General features: G+C 38.9%; 2 protein-coding genes and 1 long non-coding RNA gene across 5 annotated transcripts; 1 reads left to right on the top strand and 2 right to left on the bottom strand.

Annotated features, from left to right (window-relative positions):
* Positions 1–435: 435 nt before the first annotated feature.
* Positions 436–13,107, bottom strand: LOC137953006 (uncharacterized). Of its 3 annotated transcripts, none has more exons than XM_068800176.1 (8): positions 12,701–13,107; positions 3,010–3,117; positions 2,832–2,915; positions 2,655–2,752; positions 2,228–2,538; positions 1,557–1,791; positions 937–1,141; positions 436–791 (listed from the first exon to the last, which is right to left on the bottom strand). In XM_068800176.1, exons 2-8 carry the CDS (start codon positions 3,109–3,111, stop codon positions 663–665), a joined length of 1,164 nt encoding a protein of 387 aa, XP_068656277.1. In that variant the 5' UTR covers positions 3,112–3,117; positions 12,701–13,107; the 3' UTR covers positions 436–662. The 3 variants fall into 3 exon arrangements, with proteins under 3 accessions (XP_068656277.1, XP_068656276.1, XP_068656278.1); XM_068800175.1 differs by having other exon boundaries at positions 12,708–13,107; XM_068800177.1 differs by having other exon boundaries at positions 3,010–3,112; positions 12,708–13,107.
* LOC137953005 (uncharacterized) lies at positions 13,050–16,261 on the top strand. The gene is made up of 5 exons (XM_068800174.1): positions 13,050–13,773; positions 13,983–14,121; positions 14,291–14,352; positions 15,393–15,531; positions 15,853–16,261. The coding sequence occupies exons 1-5, from the start codon at positions 13,052–13,054 to the stop codon at positions 15,964–15,966; spliced, it is 1,176 nt and encodes a 391-aa protein (XP_068656275.1). The 5' UTR covers positions 13,050–13,051; the 3' UTR covers positions 15,967–16,261.
* A 203-nt stretch (positions 16,262–16,464) lies between these two features.
* On the bottom strand, positions 16,465–16,983 carry LOC137952526 (uncharacterized). The gene is made up of 2 exons (XR_011112307.1): positions 16,719–16,983; positions 16,465–16,571 (listed from the first exon to the last, which is right to left on the bottom strand). It is a non-coding gene; the product is annotated as an uncharacterized lncRNA (long non-coding RNA).
* Between the last annotated feature and the right edge of the window lie 1,396 nt (positions 16,984–18,379).

The following is an 18,379-nucleotide window of genomic DNA, read 5'->3' as shown; positions in this document are numbered from 1 at the left end:
ATTATGTTTGATATACTCCTTCACATCCATTATACCTTGGGTACAATATCATCAATATATACAATAAGAATTATAGTACCAATAGAATTCCACAATTCCACAAAATAAAAACTGAATGACCAGAAGTAGATATCACAAACCCAAAGAATATCATACTATGGTTAAACTTGTCAAACTAAGCACTCAGACTTCTTTTAAGTCCATATAATGTTTTCTTTAGCGTATAAATCTTAGTCTCCTCCCCTAAGAAACAAACCAAGGAGATTGCTCCATAAAATTTCATCTTATAAATCTCAATATAAGAAAGCTCTTTCTACATCAAGTTGGAAGACAGGCCAATCTAAATTAACTGCAATAATCAATAAAATTTGGATAGAACTCAAGCGAGTAACAGGTGACCATAGTATTTAGAAAGATTTTTTTTTTCATTATTTGACTACTGAACAAAGGTTAGAAATACCTGAAATCAAAGATTATTAATAATACATCGATTATATGCTATTGGACCTTCACAGTTAAATCTAGATATAAACAGTAAAGAACAAGTCACGATACCCACTAATAAAATGGCAATGGTATAGACTATAAATAAATACACCACAAGAAAATGGCAGCTTTGAGTCTATGTATTTTTCGGAGGAAGATGTGTTGCACAAACCGCCTCAGTGGGGGGTGAAGGCAGACAGTTGCATCAAGTTGTCTGAAAAATCTTCATATTGTAGTATTGTGGCCTCTTTGGCCACAATCCAGCCACCCTCACCTTTAACAGCATTTGATTGTTGACAGCAACTCTGCAAGAAAGGAATTGAAGTATTTCTATGTTGTTGCTTGTAATATGTATCAAAGTTACATATATAACAGGTATTTTCTTCGACCATGTTAGAATGGAAATTGTCAAAACAAAAAATATTTTAGTAATAAAAGTGAAAATCAAACCTCTGAACAAGTGTATACAATAAGCGTCATCCAGTCCCAACCCTCAGGTGAAGGAGTAGACGAACCATCCGCGGCCTCCCGTAGAAAGTATAAAAGTGGTGGCATCAGCTGCATTTCGTAGTGACGAGATGCACCACAAAGACCACAAACCCCTGGCTCCCCCAATTTATTTGTAGCCAATAGGGGTCTACCACCGTATGAGTACCTGAGAAGAGGAAGACATTTTTTTTTTGATCAAAGGAGGACAAGACCAGAATCGCATTACAGTAGATCATCGACGAAAATCCTTTCAGATTGCTTTTTTAATCTTTACTGAATGTGCTTCGGATCAATATTTCTACATTACCAATAGATTTTTCAGAAACTTTGAGATGGGTCTAAGCTGAATTTCATGAAACAACTTTAATTCATGCTTCCTTGCTTTTTCTCCTTTTTTACATATTGAAGAAACAAATGCAGCATCTTTTTGAGAATGTGGTGTGGAATTAAACAAACAGAGCAATTGGAGGGAGACTCCCAATTTGGCCTGACAAATGCAGGCATCTAGTAAAAGTAACTGTAAACATTTTCCAAATCTAAAAATAATTCGACACAAGCAATCTTGCTGGCAACCTCCATACCTGAAGCACTGGTCTGGATTTGCATCTATGCGCTTTTTGAACTTCAAGTATGTCCTATCAGCATTCAGTGCCCTATCATACTCGTAACTTTCTTGATCCCATTTTTCATCTCCCTGGTCATCAACATGACTTCTCCTGTTATCTTTGATGGAAAGTGATTGATAATTGGCACAAGCAGCACCAACATCAGTAGAAGTTGGTTCTTCCTGACAATAGATATAAAAGCAAGGTGCCACTGCAATCAAAGAAGAACTATAACCAACAAGCACAGAAACTAAACACTTCACGGAATAAGACATAAAATGTTTATAATGACCCTGACAACTCCAGGGGTTAATGCATCTAATTGCAATAATTGAACTGCTAGACTTCAGAATTTTCAAAAGATAAAATCTGCAATTTATCACATTGACAAAAGGATTCGGTCAATACAGTTACAAGCACGGAGTACCACATGTTCAAGGTAACTGCTCTATTGATAGCACTAACAATCTCCAATGTATAATACAGCATCAGATGACAGAAGTGAAGAATTATAAAAAAAGATAAATAAAACGCAAATCTGTAAAATGCAAATGGAAATCTACAAATCACGTTCACAAAAATAATAGTCAAATTACTCAATTTCATGTTCACGGAAAATCTAAAGATACTCTTTGCAGGAAAGATACCTGGTCTGTTAGTTCTTTGCACTTTTGTGTGTGATTTATTAGGAGGCATCTTTGCATTATCAATATGATAAGGCTGACCAGTTTCTCTATTGGAATGAGCAGTTAGGCAAGCAGCTTCTGAAAGAGCCTTTCCTAAATCCTGAAAATCTAAATCATCCTCACTTCCATCATCATCCTCAGCAGAACTGTGGACCATCACATTAACTTCCCACCAGTTGTCAGAGGATGATGGAGACAATGGAACCAAATCCTCAGCTGAGGAGTTCGTATCCACTATAATACACGACCTCTGTACTCGAAGTGTACACCAACTGCAATTAGAAAGTAGATTACAATTGTGCTAGTTGATTCTAGAAGGAAAACAACAAAAAGTATGAATGTCTCATGGCCCACAGAGCCAAGCCCCCTCGAGAAAGTATAGCTGTACCTATTAGGATTGCTTCCACAGTTAGGCATTGTGCAACCAAAAATGTAAATTGTACGCTCTTCAATCTTCATACCATTTCTTATAATAGGAGCATAGACCTGCAAATCAAGGAGAGAACTACTGTAGTGGATGACCTGATTTAGAAGACAATGCAGCATATTTTTAAATGATACTGACCTGTGCAGCCAAGCAGAGTCTCTTTCCACAAATGGCACACTGGAGTAGATCAGGATTGATATCTGTTTCTGAAATGGGCCAATCCTACAAAGCAACCAGTAGTGCTTAATGGCAAATATTCAACCATCACTAAAAAAACCAGAAGGTATGATTTTTAAAAGAATTTTCCGAGACTCACAGGTAGTCCACCAATTTTTGTGGTGTAATGATCTAATGCTTCATAGTTATCTCTAGCCCAAAGCCCAGGCATTCCTAACATACTTTCTGCCATTTGAGTCATGCTGGTCTACAAAGATGAGAACCAGTTAAAAATAAGCAGAACAGTATCACATGTAAACTCATCATCAGCCCACAGTCTTCCCCAATATTGCCCATATTGCCCATAACAGTTAATCAACTGAAGTCTTAGTCTACATTCATCTTTCTGTTAATACCATAGAACTTATCAAGCCTTGAACAAGCAATCCTCAAAGAACAGATTTAAGGTTCGAATTGGAGCAAAAAGAAGGTAACACATGTCTTCATTATGCTTAATAATAGATAATGGAAAGCAATGGGAAGCAATGGGGAGCAATATACAGTCCATTCTTGCCTGCTATATATATACAGTTCAGATATCTTTTTTCTGCTAAATATGTGTGATACTGCTTCCTGTATTTCACGGCTTACCAAATCACTGATGCCCATTATTACGAGTTTAGCTGGCCAAGTTGTTGGTCATGTGTACAGCAATGGAGGTCCCTGAGGCAGTACTACAGTGGTCAATACAGATAGATAGAACAGTCTGTATCTGCTGTATCATCTGATACCACCAAGACCTTGAGGCACTTGATAACTATGTATTCTAGTCTTTTATTGTTTGACACATAGCTCTCCATTATTCAATTGACTGCCTGACAGGCCTAGCAACAAGATGTGGCACAGTGTACAGCACAGTATTCAGACTTCATCTGTGGTATCTGATATTTTTCACAGGTTTTTGTCAATACAATGTGACTGTTTTTTCATCCTCCTAAACTTGCCTCAATCATGCATGCAATCTAGGGCAAACATATGTCAGAAAGAAATTCTGCCTTGCTCACGCAGCAGTCAAGGATTATCCAGTGCTAAGCCTTGTCCAGTTTGCAAACCCAACGTAGGAGATACATACTGATGTAGTACATAGCTCACTTGTGGAAGAAAAAAGTCATCCAGAACAATTGAATACACATAAAAGAAGGAAGAAGAAAAAGGAATGAAGAAGACCAAATACAACAGTTTCTATTTTTGGAAAGTTACTGTTATACGAAAGTACTTTATTTTGGTACTTTTTATATAGGGAAAGTCAACAAATTTTTTACCTTTATTAGTTTCTGTTGGAACCCAATGAACACCACTCTTGAACTGTCTAGAGTTCGAGGGTCTAGAGCCTCCAACCTTCTACTTCTCTTCCTTTCCACTCTTCACTCCTTACGACCCTTTATTCCCAGTTTGTACATAACTATCCTCTAGAGGACAGTACTGTTGGTGCCAGGTGGAGCTCCCTCAATGGGCTACTGGGTATCCCAACATCTTCCTTCGACTTTGTTTCCTCTTTTACCCCTCCTGCCGTAGATATAGGTTTCCAGGGGTCTATCATTACTCCCCACCCCCTCACTCTCCTCCTCCTCCTGCTCTTCAGCTCCACCTTGTCCTCAAGGTGGAAGGTGGATTAGGATAGTGTCATAAGATTCCCATATGGCTTCAAAATCAGAAAGGTCATGCCACTTGACTAACACTTCATAGTTCCCATCCTGAAGTTGCCGTGTACAGAGGATGCTCGCTAGCTGCACAAAGAGGAACAAGTCATCTATTAAACACCAAGGTAAAGGCTGGCTGGAAACTGGGAGGCTGGCTGACGTGGAAGACAGGGTGGATTTTGGAATATGGAAGTAAGTCCGCAAAATCAGGGGCAAAGATTTTCATTTCGCTTGCAAGCCAAAGACCGGAGGCGATATGGTTGTAATTTGAGGTAAACTAAATCACCCTCTTGAAAGTGAACCTCTCTACATTTGCAATCAACGTAGGCCTTCATTCTCTCTTGGGCCTTGTCTAGATTGGCACTAAGTTCTAGCATTATGTGATCTCTGTCTAGGAGTTGCTGATTGACCTCGTCCACTCAAGATGTGAAAGCAGAATACTGCAAAAAGGATGGTGGATCCTGGCCATAAAAAGCTAGGAAAGGTGTCAAGCCTGCAGCTCGGTGATAAGTAGTGTTGTACCAAAATTCAGGCCAATGTGCCCACTTGGGCCAGTGCCTAGGACCGTCGCCCACAAAACAGCGTATGTAAGCAGTCAAACATCGGTTCACGACTTCTATTTGTTCGTCAGTTTGAGGATGATAGGCGGAGCTCAAGCGGAGTTGAGTACCAAATTGCGTGAATAACACCTTCCAAAAAGAGCTAACGAAGACCCAGTCCCTATCTAACACAATGGACCACGGAAATCCATGTAATCGGATGATGTCCTAGACGAACAAATCAGCTACTTGCTTGGCGGTGTATGGATCGCTGAGAAGAAGGAAATGATTGTACTTAGTCTGTCAACTACCACCAAAATTGTGTCGAAGCCATGAGCTTTGGGGCGACCACCGAGGAAATCAAGGGAGACGTCTTCCCAAACCCGGTTAGGGATAGGAAGCGATTGGAGCAGTCCCGTAGGTGTGAGGGCATTCTATTTATTTCCCTAGCAGATTTCACAAGCTTCCACAAATCTTTGCACATTTCGTTTCAGACCAAACCAATGTACCAAGTCGACGAGTCTCCTATATATATGATAGTACCCTAAATGGCCTCCAGAGGGGGTTGACTCAAATTTCTTGAGGAGTTGTGGAATGCAGACTCTGCTGTAGGGGGCAGTACTAGGCATTTCTTGAACATTAAACAGCCTTTGACGATGCCGTAATGAGGATGGCTGGAGTTGTCCACCAGTAACTCCTGTTGAATCTTCCTAAGGCCGTCGTCCTTTTGGATCTCTTGTTCTAATTCTTCAACATCGGAGAAACACACAAAGGAGAGAACTGAAATTTCTATGAACTCCTCCTTTCAAGATAGTCAACCATCCAGATATCGGTACCCAACTTATATTGTATTTCAAAATCAAATTCGATCAGCTTCATAACCCACTTATGCTGCTCTTCTCCCATCAACCGTTGGTCCATTAGAAAACATAAACTTTTCTAGTCTGTCCAGATGATAAAGTACCTTCCCATAAGATAGTGCCTCCATTTTTGGACTGCTGGGACGATGGCCATGCACTCCCGTTCGTAGACCGATTTCAAGCCGGCTCTTAGTGATAAGGGCTATAGACCTCCCTTCCAACATGAATACTGCCCCAATTCCCTTCCCTGAAGCATTGGTCTCTACAATGAATAGTTTAGAGAATTTTGGCATGGCTAAAACAAGCACTGTGGTCATGGCATGTTTTAACTTTTCAAATGTTGTTTGGGCCTCCTCCTTCAAGAGGAAGGTGTCCTTCTTGAGTAACTGCATGAGGGGTTCAACAATTTTTCATTATCCTCCTACAAATTGATGGTAATACCTCGTAAGCCCAAGGAATCCACGAAAGCCTTGACATCCTGGGGAGGTCTCCACTAGAGCATGCCTGCTACTTTGGAAGGGTCAACAAAGACACCCTTTTCAGAAAAATTAACTATCCCAAGTAATCCAATTGTTGCTTATTGAAAGAGCATTTCTTGTGATTAACAACTAGGTGATTGTCTCCTAGTATTTGGAGGGTTAACCTCAAATGGACCAAGTGCGCAACATAATCAAAATGTCATCAAAGAAAATAGTATGAACTTATGGAAGTGTGGCTGAAAAATCTGATTCATCAAGGCTTGGAATGTGGAGGGGGGGAGGGGGTAACCGTGAGACCAAACGGCATCACTAAGAACTCATAATGCCCTTTGTGAGTTCGGAAGGCTGTCTTAGGCGTGTTTTCTTCCTTCACCCTAATTTGGTGATACCCTGATTTCAGGTCCAACTTGGCAAACACCATAGCTCTTCCCAGTTCATCCAAGAGCTCTTCAATGGTTGGGGTAAGGAATTTGTCCGGTATTGTAATCTTGTTGAATGTCCTATAATCAAAACAAAAACGCCATCCTCCATCTTCTTTTAAACCAATAGCATTGGACTAGAAAAGGGGCTACTATTGGGCCTGATAATTCCAACTGACAACATCTACTTCACGATCTGCTCTATTTCATTTTTTTGATAGATGGGGTATTGATAGGGTCAAATGTTGGGTGGTGTTAAGGCAAATACCTTCTCCACATCAAGGAGATGGCAAAAAGTATAATTTAATGGTCTTCTCATAAGGATAACACAAGGGTGTAAATAAAGAAGATGATGTATGTCTATTTATGTCTTTTCCTTTTAAGAGCTTGTATGTAGTCATTGTAAACTTCCTTCCTCAACTATAAATAGAGACTCAAGGCATGGGGTAGATCATTATCTCCCCTCTTCTCTCTCAAATTCGCCCTACGACTGTTCTCTCAAAATCTCTCTCTCCATCTCCTTAGCCGTCCCTCTCTTCCTTCTTCCACGCTTTTTCTTCTTCTCTTCTTCTTTTTCTCCTCTCTCATCCTCTTGGTCGAGGACCTTATCATGGGATCCTAAATCTAACATAATATTAGAGTTTCAGGTATGGGATCCCAAAATTATGATGCTGGTTGATCAAGGTTTTATCAACTCTCTCAAATGGAGTTGAGGTATTGAACAAGGTTCAGTTTTGAACCTCTTTTGGTTCTTAAGTTTTTTCTTCTCTTCTTTTCCTTGAGATGAATGTTGCTATATATCTCAGAAAGTTAAAGGTTTATTAAGCATGCTTTGATCAGAAAAGATACAGTTACTGCATCTTATATATTAGCTTCAGTTTGGTTGATATCGATGTGTTTAATCCATTTTATCTTCGGTAAAAGAGATTAGTTTTTAGATTGATAGAACTTGTGGAATTCTGGTTCTTTATTTGTTAAATGAAGCCTTGCTATTCCATTGATGGTTCCATGATGCTTTATGATTGAAAGAGAATATTTACATGGTTCAAAGGTTGTTAAGAATGAAGGTTGATATCATAATTCAAGTTTTTTTTGAACTCGTGAAGGTGCTTGGCAAGAGAATTTTTTTTTTTTTTGAGAAAGGATACATATTATTCTTTCACGTTGGAAGATCTTCTATCATTAAGATTGGCTCTAGATTTTCTTTCCTAAAAGTTTAAGAGGAAAAAGGAAAGAAAAGGCTGAAGTTACATGATTAGTTGGCGTATGACTGACTCAAGTCATTATCAGTTGGGGTACTAAGAAATGTAAACCACCTTGGCGTCACCGGAATCTTTTTGATGATGTATGTATTTTAACTTCTCAATTACAATGTATATGGAATCATATTCCTAGATCCGCTAATCACTTAGCGGATGATCAGGCTAAATCATATGTTTTTCTCCAACATCTTGTTGTGGAGGAAGGTTCTGTTTAGTTAGGTTTGTATCTCTCTATCTTAGTAATATATTTCACACTTTTCCTAAAAAAAAAAGTTGGCGTATGACTTATAGAAGGAAAGTTCCTTCTTTAGAAGATCCTCAAAATTGATTGAGATCTCTTGAGTTTGGTATAATTTCACTTACCTTGATCTTCTAATTGGGTTATATCCCAAGTAAAGAAAAGATTAGAAAGACTTACCCAAAAGATTCAAGAAAAAAAAAGGCACCAAAGGCTGGTTCTTTGGGTTAGTTGTTGGCCCCAAACCACTAGAAAGAAAGGTTCCTTTTTAAAAGGATCTCCAAGATATCCAAGATCTCTTTCTTAGTATGATTACTGATTACCTTGCTTAATTACCCTTACATAAAATATTTAAGGCAAGTCAAGGATTAAGATTGATTTGCTGAAGTGGCACCTAAGACACTAAAGGAAGGTTTCCTATTTTATTTTTGGAAGGTGGTTGATTGAAGGAAGATCTTTCTTGATTTGATTTCTTATTGAATATTCTTTCCTAAGTGAGAAAACAATTACATGACTTACTTATTTGTTGATCTCAACCAATATGTACTCTCCTTATTTAGTACATGATTAGTTGCTGCAAAGATTACATCTTTCGTTTGGGTTGGATCTTCCTTCTTTCCCAAGTTGGTTCCAACCCGAGTTGGTTAGCTCTTCCCTTTTTTTCAAGTTGGTTCCAACCAGAGTTAGTCTTGGTCTCCCTCCTCTTGGGTTGGTTCATATTTTTGGTTCTTATTAGCTTGGTTCAAAGTGCTTCCATTACTCATATCACAAGAGTATTAACACATGGTTCAGACTTGCAAAGTCTTATAAGTCTTATTCATACAAGTCTTCTTCGGTGGTTCACTCTTGGGTTACAATTCTTATATAAGTAAAGTATTTTTGTTTTCATTCTTAATGGCTGAAGATTACATGGGGAGTAAGGGTGAACTTCTTCATATTTTCATTATACCCTTAAAAAGGATATCTAATTACTTGAGCTAGTCACAATCGATTAAAAGGTTTCTCATTACACGGAACCTCTGAGGAAATCTCACCAAACCAACTTCACCTATTAATGAGGAGGACAACTCCTATATTAAGTGGTTGAAGAATGATACATTGGTAATTAACTGGTTGATAAATAACATGGAGGGGCATGTGGGCAATAATGTGGTCTACCTTGACACAACCAAATAGATATAGGACACTTGTGTCAAGTTGTACTCAAGCACAGAGAACCTCCATAAATTGTATGATGTTATTCAGAACATATTCAATACCAAACAAGGGGGCAACCTACACGAGTTCTTGGCACATTTTCGGGGTCTGATTTAGGAGTGGAAAATTGCTCAACCCTACTCTACTGATATATCGGTTTAAGAAAAGCAATGGGAAGCCTTAGCAGCTGATATCTGTTTAGCAAATATCAAGCCATCATTTGAAGACATAAGCGCCACTATCTGTTTAGCAGCTGCTACCTTAGAGGTGGCTAAGACTCAACTTCTCAGCTCCTCAGCACTTCCATCATTGATGACATAAGTGCCACCTTACTTCGGATACCAGACCATTCTTCCACCTCTCACACTGGGGTATCACCTGCTATGTACTCAAGTAACAGTGGAACACCTTCTACCACCAGAGGGTGCGGTAGAAATTACAGAGAAGGCCAAGAAAGAGGTGGTAGGACTAGCTCTGGTCCTTCAAGGTCTGATAATTGGGCTTGAACTCATTGTGGTGAACTGAATCATTTAGTTGAAACCTGTTGGAAGCTACATCGCAAACCAAACTGGGCCAATGCCAACCAAGCTTCAGTTCATAATGATAAAAATGAAGACAAAACTAAGTCACACAAAGGCAAGACAACTATAACTGATGAAGATTATGAATTCTTGCAAAGACTAAATACTATGATGGTATCATCTCCTGCATCTTCTTCCACTACTGTTGCAACTATTGCTTCAGGTATGATCTCTGCCACTTCTTCTTCTTCATCTTGGATCATTGACTCAAGAGCCTTAGAGCATCTGACAAGTAAAAGTTTACTACATTCCATGTCTCCCTGTTTATTAGATAAGTTAGTTACCATATCCGACAGATCCCAAACAAAAGTTTTTGGGAAGGGATCCTCGTTTGCTACACCTTCGCTTCCGCTTACTGATGTCTAATTTGTTCGCCAGTTTCCCTTAAACTTATTGTTTGTTAGCCAGTTCACAAAACATTTCAATTACTCCATCACCTTCTCACCTTCTTCTTGTGTTTTTTAGGATCTAACAACGAAATAGGTGATTGGTGGAGGTCATGAACAAGGGGCCTTTATTACTTGGACTTGTCTCCAGTGACTACAGTTTCCACTTCTCAGACAGAGGCAAGATTATGATACAACAGGTTCGGACATCCGTTAACAACATTAGTTCAACAATTATTTCCTTTTTTGAAAAAAATTATTTTCTTTTGCGACGTTATAAACCCTTCAAATCCTAAACTACTGTAAAGTTGCAAAAACGATGACATAAGGTTGATGAATAAGGCTGGAATATGAGATATCCAACCAGTACCACATTAATTATTTTAGCAGAAACTAGATTTAAAGCCACTGCAGCATTTTCTCTTGACTAGAAGAAACATAAAATCAGGATACACAATCATATAAAAGACAAGAAATAGAAAATTTTCAGATGAACATCAAAAAACATGAACAAGCAGTGCAGCAACAAGAAAAATGTTAAAGACAAGCACCAAAACAATGCCCGAAGCAGTGATGCATCATAGTAGGAGATGTGCATAGTGCCATGTTCTCCACACTAGAATATTAGACAATCATCGGCAAAATTCAGCACTTGGCCAATAGACCAATAGGCCAATAAGACAATCACCAGTAAAAGCTCCTTTAGAAGAAAACTCATGAGATGAATAAACATGCTTGATATCTATTGGAACCAAAGAGAAGGATGCTCTCATTGGGAAGATTTTGTTTTCTTAAAAAAAGCCCATCCACAGATCAAGCTGAATTAGTGCTAGTACCTAAAAGTCAAAATACACCTCGACAAATCCCCCCCTACCCCCCCAAAAAAAAAAATGAAAAGAGCCATATATAGATAGAATAAGTCTTCATGCAAAGACCATTAATGTGCTCAGTTATTGCACACCATGGCCAGTTCTTCTATAAGAACATCGACAACTTTATGGCCAGTATTTCTTAGCTAAGGAAAGAAGACTTAGGATAATGGATGAGACTAGCACTATCAAGAAGGCATAAGTACCGTTAATCTCAAAATAGGACTTGATTAGCAGTTGAAGGACTTTAGGAGTAAGGCAGACAACTGTCCTATACAAACATTCTCTTACATTTTGTAATTATTTACATACAGAAGAGAAAGAAAAGAAGAAATCTCTGACAACCCTTTCATGCAATGGAATAATTGACTCATTTCCTAGTGCTATTAAGACTACTGCAATGGATATTGGAAGGGCATCTTCTAGCCCGCAAAATAACTTAAACTTATCCTTTTTATCCTTCAAAAAGAAAATTATCTATTTTACAAATAGCCTTATCTGTAATGAGTTGTTTTGAACATGACAGGTGGCATAAGTAAAAAAATTTGATGTTTCCAATGGCAACTAACTTTATATGCATGAAATTATAAAGTATGGCAAGCATCTAATGGAGAAGCCATCAACATTATTGAGTGGTATATGAGGAATTTTGTAAAAGACCTAAAAGGAGGCCATTTCCAAATGGACCATGCTGGTGCTCTTACACTACAATGAGCAAGAAAGCAACCATCGAAAAGGGCTTCATCAGCAATTCTTGAAGAAGGTAAATAGTTTAATTGAAACCAGTGTTTATCCATCGAAGTGAGGCTAAATGAAATCTAGTAGAGACATAAATCAGAAACCCACGATTGCTACTATTAATGCAGTAGTTTTGCTTATAAATTAAAAATATAAATAGAATAGAAATTAAAAAAAGTAAAATCAGTAAACACGAATTCGAAAACCATGTCCACAGTCCACAAGACCCGAATCAGTAGTGCTTAACGGTTCTCTCTCAGTATTAATAAATACAAAAATCAGCTCGACCATAAATAGCGTCGAGGATAAAAGGAACTTCTCTTTCACTTAATCACAGTAACCACAACTATCAAACTAAAACTACCAGAAAGCCACCATGTTATCAAGTGAGTATTAAGGTAAGTCATAGAGCAAATAATGCAGTACATGAGTTATGGACACACACGTTTTATCTAGTAATACGATATCTTGTCCAGAGAGCAAACGGAAAACAATTGAGCTCCAGGAATTTTAAGTTTCTACAGTCGGGGAAAGGGAACTTCTGTACGAGAGACAGAGAGAAAGTAAGTGAACGAGGAAATACTAGTTACCGGTGAAGATACGCACGATCGTCCGGCAGAGAGTCTCCTCGGCAGCAGAGGGAGAAAAGGAGAAGACTGGAATCGAGAGAGAATCCTCTGGCACGGAAAACAAGTTTCGAGCCGTTCTTGTTCTTTCAAAAAATTAAAACTTTCGAAGGGAAACGTGATTACGTACGGGTAGTAGAGACGGCAAGAGAAATAGGGGAATAAACGGTTCAGATACCGTTTCGTATGATATATTGGTTAAATAAATGAAATAATAATAAATTATTTAAATTTTTATAAAATAATAAAAATAAAAAATAAGCAATGAGACCGTCGGTCTATCTCGACCCTGCGAATGCTCCTGTCCCATGGCGCCTGAAATTCTCCATTTTCGTCTCAGCTTAGCATCTGCTATGAGCGCCTCTAAATCGGTAGTCCGCAGTTATGTCTCAGTCTCCTCGTTCAAGCCGCGAAGACGGAAAGGTTCACAGAGCTTCTTCCCTCTTCCTGGTCAACTTCTTCATCCGTTGTCTGGAAGTCTCTCCGCTCTCTTCTCCTTCTCCCCTTTTCTCATGCTTGACCATACCCATCGAGGATTGGGCTTTTACCCCAAAGTTAGCGCTTCTTCCGGAATCCGTTCTTACGGTCTAGCGGCAGTCTCATCCGCGGAGCAGGTGGACGAAATTCCGACTAATTCCACGGTTGAAATTCCCGAAGAGTCAACAGAAGTCAGAGTCGAAGAGTTAATTGTGAACCCCAAAGACGTTCGTAGGTTAATGAAGATGGAGAGAAGGTCTGACTTTAGTGAAGCAAGAGGAGCGACGAATAAGGGTTATTGGTTTCCTTACCTTGACCAGTTCAAATCAGGAGATGCTTCTCTCACTAGTAGCCAGATTTTGGAAGCACTTGATACTTTTATGAAGACCGAGAGGAAGGAAAAGATTAGAAAGGTGGTAGAGAATAGAAGTTACGGCATCAGTTTGGTGGTGGAGGGTTTGGCGGATTTCGGCAATGTTTCAGCGGCATTTCGGTCGGCTGATGCGTTAGGGTTTCAATCTGTCCATGTGATTTCGTGCGACAGCTCGAAAAGGTGCAGCAAGAGTTGAGGTGAAAAACCGTGTTTTCTTCTTTTGACTTGTACATTTTTATGAAAGAACCCTGTTATATCATTTTTATCATAATCTTTAGTTTACAGTTACCGTGAAGTATTTTCTGTTTGACAAGTTTGTGTAAAACCAGTTCTCATTAGAACTATCAATTCTCATGTTTCACTGGTTTCCAAAATATTACTTGTCGCAGATATAGGGACAACCGTCATGTTAGCAAGGGTGCTGAGAAATGGTTGGACATTGAAGTTTGGAATTCGACCCAAGAATGCTTTAAGGTTTTGAAATCTCGTGGTTACCGCATTGCAACAACACATGTGGGAATGGATACGGTATGGATCGAGACGGCTGCCGATTGTTCTCTATTCTAAGTATACAATTTTGAATGCCTTGTCATGATTAGACAGAGCCTGCATTGTAGTTGTAGAATTGGCAGAGCTCCCAATGGCATGAACTACGAGCTGTTGAGTAAGGAATTATCTGATTTTTGTTGCTTTGCAGGTTTCTATTCATGACATGGATTGGTCATACCCTACAGCAATAGTTGTTGGGAATGAACTCAAGTGAGTGTCTTCTCTGAGCTTTGTTTATGTGGGTTCTGTGGTCCATGGAAAGCTTAGAAAGCATTTTGTTTTCCTAAATAATGTGACATTCTTAAGAGTTGAGGCTTCGTCTATGGTATAATACCTACTCATGAAGCAGAACAAAATGTTTCTTTCCTTTGTGCTAAAATGCATTGTTCTTGTAAAAATGATAAAAACACCAAAGACAAAAACTAACTGCAAAAATGACGTTGGCGTTCTCTGGGCACAAGTTGTAGCATTTGGCTCAATAGCCTTGTTGGTGGAGTGGGTTGAGTTTCTAATATGGATCTTGGTTTCAGTCCAATGGGTGGCTGTGGTATCTTTGCTGTTGAAGCTTCAGTAAACTTTACTGAAAGAAAGAAAAAAAAATGCGAGTAACCTTATAGCTCTGATTTGACCAGTGGTGTGATGTTCATGGAACTGATATACTGTAAATGCAGAAGAAAGAAGTATGAAATAGTTTGTCCATGGCCTATACAAAACTGGCGAATGCAGGGAGGATGACTATTGATGTGACATTTGTCTCCTCTTCTAGGAAAACCTTTTGGTGAAGTGAAAATTTATGTGTATGGATTAATTTATTTTAAGGAAATAAGCCCATTTGATCTTTTCATAATTAATGTTACAATGTTCCGTTTTGTTCTGTATCCTTATCGTTTATTAGTTATTTTGGACTAACTGTATTCCAGATCATGTTAACTGTGGACTTGTAGCTGCTAAACAATGAAGAAATGAAGCATCAAACATGTTTGGGGCATCATGCAGTATCATGTGTGGTGCCTAAAGCATTGGCTGTCTCCATCTTTATTATGCAAGAACAACAAACATTAGGTGTGAAGGCTGTGCATAAATTTTTCTTAAAATAGAATGTGAAACAGCTAAAAAAGCATCCATGTCCATACAAACCAAATCATTCCCTACACAAAGGATTTGTTCACTTGAAGCAAATTGCTGAGTTCACTGGCATAGGGGAATCTATTCTTGCATGCTGATTAATACTGATGCTAATTTGTCTGTAGGGGTATAAGTGATGAGGCTTTGCAGTTGTCTGACTTGTACTGTAGCATTCCTATGAATGGCATGGTGGACTCTTTCAATGTTTCAGTCGCAGCAGGCATTCTCATGCATCATGCTGTTTGTGATAGAATTTCTCGCCTGGTGAGGATCTACTCTTTCACTGCAAACAGTGGAGCACCACTGGAGTCTTTAAATTTATATACAAGCAATAGAGTTTATCTCTGAGGATATAGATGTCAAAGACATGATATGTTTGCGTCCGTAATTCCCGTAGATGTCCCTAAGGTGTTTGCAGCATGGGGTTGTTTGGGTGGGGGAAGGGGAGAAGCTACTTTTTTATATTGCACTACCCTCTCTCTCTTTTTATCATTGGGTGCATATATGCTGCAATTGAAAGAGGTCCTGACTTTTGTTTGCTAGTGGTGGCAATTGCATGATTTACTAGGACTTTTGTCATTACAGGGAAGGCATGGAGATTTGACAATTGAAGAACGCCAGATCCTACAAGCTGAGTTCTCTCTGCGTCATAGCAAGAATGCAGTCAGCATTGCTCTTGAGTATGAAAAAGGGAAGTAGGAGAAGCCAATATGTAAACTGTGAGTATGGATGCTGTCATGACTAAATTCTGATTCATGATGTAACCCCAAGCTCGTCCTATTCAGTCACAAGGAACCAAGGTCTGCATATTTGGTTGAACTTGACAATTCAATATCCAAAGGAAATAATTCTGTGCTTTTTTTTTTTTTTTATGAAAATACTTTTTACCCTAATTGTTCTTGTCAGTTTACTCTTTAGTTGGTTTATGATTGTTTTTATTTCTCTTAAACTTAAAAGATCATCGACTGTTCGGGTCCCTTACCGCATATTTTGAGAACTGAAAAGCACTCAGCCTAGAATTTTTTATAGTACCAGATAAAAGAGAAGAAACATTCTGTTGTGACTTTCTCCTCAAATGAAATACTGGATTATATCAGTACAGTTCTTAACAACGAACTTAATAAAGCAATAGAAAAAGAAGTACTCCACTCTCACAGGACTATGATGCACTTTACGATTCTAGACAAAATTATGATAGAAAGGTCAGAAATTTCTCTAAGGCAGATGCTCATTTGCTCTTTAGAACATGAAGCCTTGCAGTGACAGGAAACCAGAAATATTGGGCATCGGCTCTTCACCTGAAACTGCACACATTAAGAAAACCATTCAAACACTCTTTATTTTCTGTAACTGTGAATTTCCAAAGAGAGATCGTTCTGAAATTGGCAAATCCTTTTCAACAGAAAGATAAGATAATGGAATAAAACAACTTCGAATCAGGAGCTCCTTACGGTTTAGATACGACCTTCCAACACAAAAATAAGCAGAACAAAGGCATAAGGACGATCTGAAGACCATTTGAACAGTGCTTCCCAAAGGGGTGACCTGAGAACACAAGTGCAGAGAAATACCATTGCCTGAAATACAGAAAGCACCTGTGTTCTCAGGCATCACTCCTCTGGGGTCGTCGCTGTTGGATGGAATGGATGGGAGTTGGGAGTAGAAAAAGAAACGAGAATGATTTTGATTCAGGACCGAGGCAAAGGAACTCTTTTGGACGTGTATAAAAGCGTAGCGAAAGATATGCTGGTTTCAGTTTCATTATGTTGACATTTATACAGGAGATGTCGTCATTTTTATGACATCGTGTGTTGTCGATGTTATCAAACATATGGGAGCAGCAGCTTGAACCGGTTCCCCCACACCCAGCCTCTGTTTGGGTTTGTAGGACAGGCAAACACTAGGGTAAAGGCAGAGATCTGGTCAGCTTTAGCTGTTCGGTCCTGGACCCTGGTGGCTGGTCTGAATGGTCCTCGTCGATGGTGATGGGGTGGGCTTCTTATACTAAATATTCTTCTTATGGCTAGATCCTATCTCCTGGCCTGGTCCCTTTAGGCAGCGCAAGAGGGAGGTGGCGACGGTTCTCCTGTCTCTAGAGCCAAGAAAGGCCTTCCAGTTAACGGAAACAAGGGCTTCCTTCCAACTAGCTTGGGAGTATGAAATCCATACCCTAGTGAGGAGGACAACAGTCCCTTTGGCTAGCATGAATGATTGCAGGGGAATTTTTCTAACTTCCCTTAAAGATCAAGGGATAACTTTTATCTCCTTTTAATTTTTAGGCCGATCGGATGGATGTTCTAACAATTTTTGGTCATCTGTCTGAATGACTAGGAAAGAGAAAAGGTACATCTTTGTCTATTTCTCTAGGCATAAGAGAGAAAAGGTATTGTAAATACTCGTTCGCCCTATCTTTTGACTGGACTGAAGACATTAGAAGTAGTTTATGAAGCCTATCCAACCAGATGTTCAAAAGGTTCCCAAGGGTGAAATTTCAGAAATTCAATTCAGCCACAATAAGTCACCAAAATTTATAAGTACCCTACCATCATCATTAGCAACTCAAAATCGTGGTTTCTAAGTGTTTTTCATGATTTATGACATTCAATTAAGCTTATTTTTTTGCCAAATGACAAAGTGTTATTTTTTGGAAGATATCTCGAAGTGGCATCAAAGTAATTACTTTCCCCATGCTAAGGAGGTAATTTAAAGGTCTTCTCATAAGGAGGGCACAAGAGTGTAATTATCTAAAATGATGTATGTCTACTTATGTCTTTCCTTTTTTAAAGCTTGTAACCCTAAAGGCTTTGTAGTCATTGTAAACTTCCTTTCACAACTATAAATAGAAACTCAAGATATGAGGTAGATCATTAAGCCTCTCAAATTCGTCCTTAAAATTTTCTTTTCTCCCAAGCTCTCTCTCTCTCTCTCTCTATCTCTCTATCTCTCTAGTCAAGTTCTCTCTTATTTCCCTCTTCTCCTTTCTACTCCTCCTTTTCTTTGTCTCCTCTTTCACGACCTTGGTCGATGGCCTTATCATGAGATCCTAAATTTAACATGGTATCAGAGCAGTGGATTTAGAATCCCACGTCAAGATAGAAAATTTGAAAGACTC

This window comes from Aristolochia californica, unplaced genomic scaffold (assembly GCF_029961685.1).
Source record: "Aristolochia californica isolate CCGP_79_NKW_82.1479 unplaced genomic scaffold, dmAriCali1.0.hap1 SCAF_16, whole genome shotgun sequence".
Taxonomy (NCBI): Eukaryota; Viridiplantae; Streptophyta; class Magnoliopsida; order Piperales; family Aristolochiaceae; genus Aristolochia; species Aristolochia californica.
This window is presented reverse-complemented; position numbering and strand designations above follow the sequence as displayed.

Coding starts and splice junctions, on each gene's coding strand:
- LOC137953006 (XM_068800176.1), bottom strand. CDS start 3,111: ATGACTCAAATGGCAGAAAGTATGTTAGGAATGCCTGGGCTTTGGGCT. Junction 2,539..2,654: donor TGTGGAAGCAATCCTAATAG/GTACAGCTATAC, acceptor TTCTAATTGCAG/TTGGTGTACACTTCGAGTAC. Junction 1,792..2,227: donor GCAAAGAACTAACAGACCAG/GTATCTTTCCTG, acceptor CTTTGATTGCAG/TGGCACCTTGCTTTTATATC.
- LOC137953005 (XM_068800174.1), top strand. CDS start 13,052: ATGGCGCCTGAAATTCTCCATTTTCGTCTCAGCTTAGCATCTGCTATG. Junction 14,122..14,290: donor CACATGTGGGAATGGATACG/GTATGGATCGAG, acceptor GTTGCTTTGCAG/GTTTCTATTCATGACATGGA. Junction 14,353..15,392: donor GTTGTTGGGAATGAACTCAA/GTGAGTGTCTTC, acceptor ATTTGTCTGTAG/GGGTATAAGTGATGAGGCTT.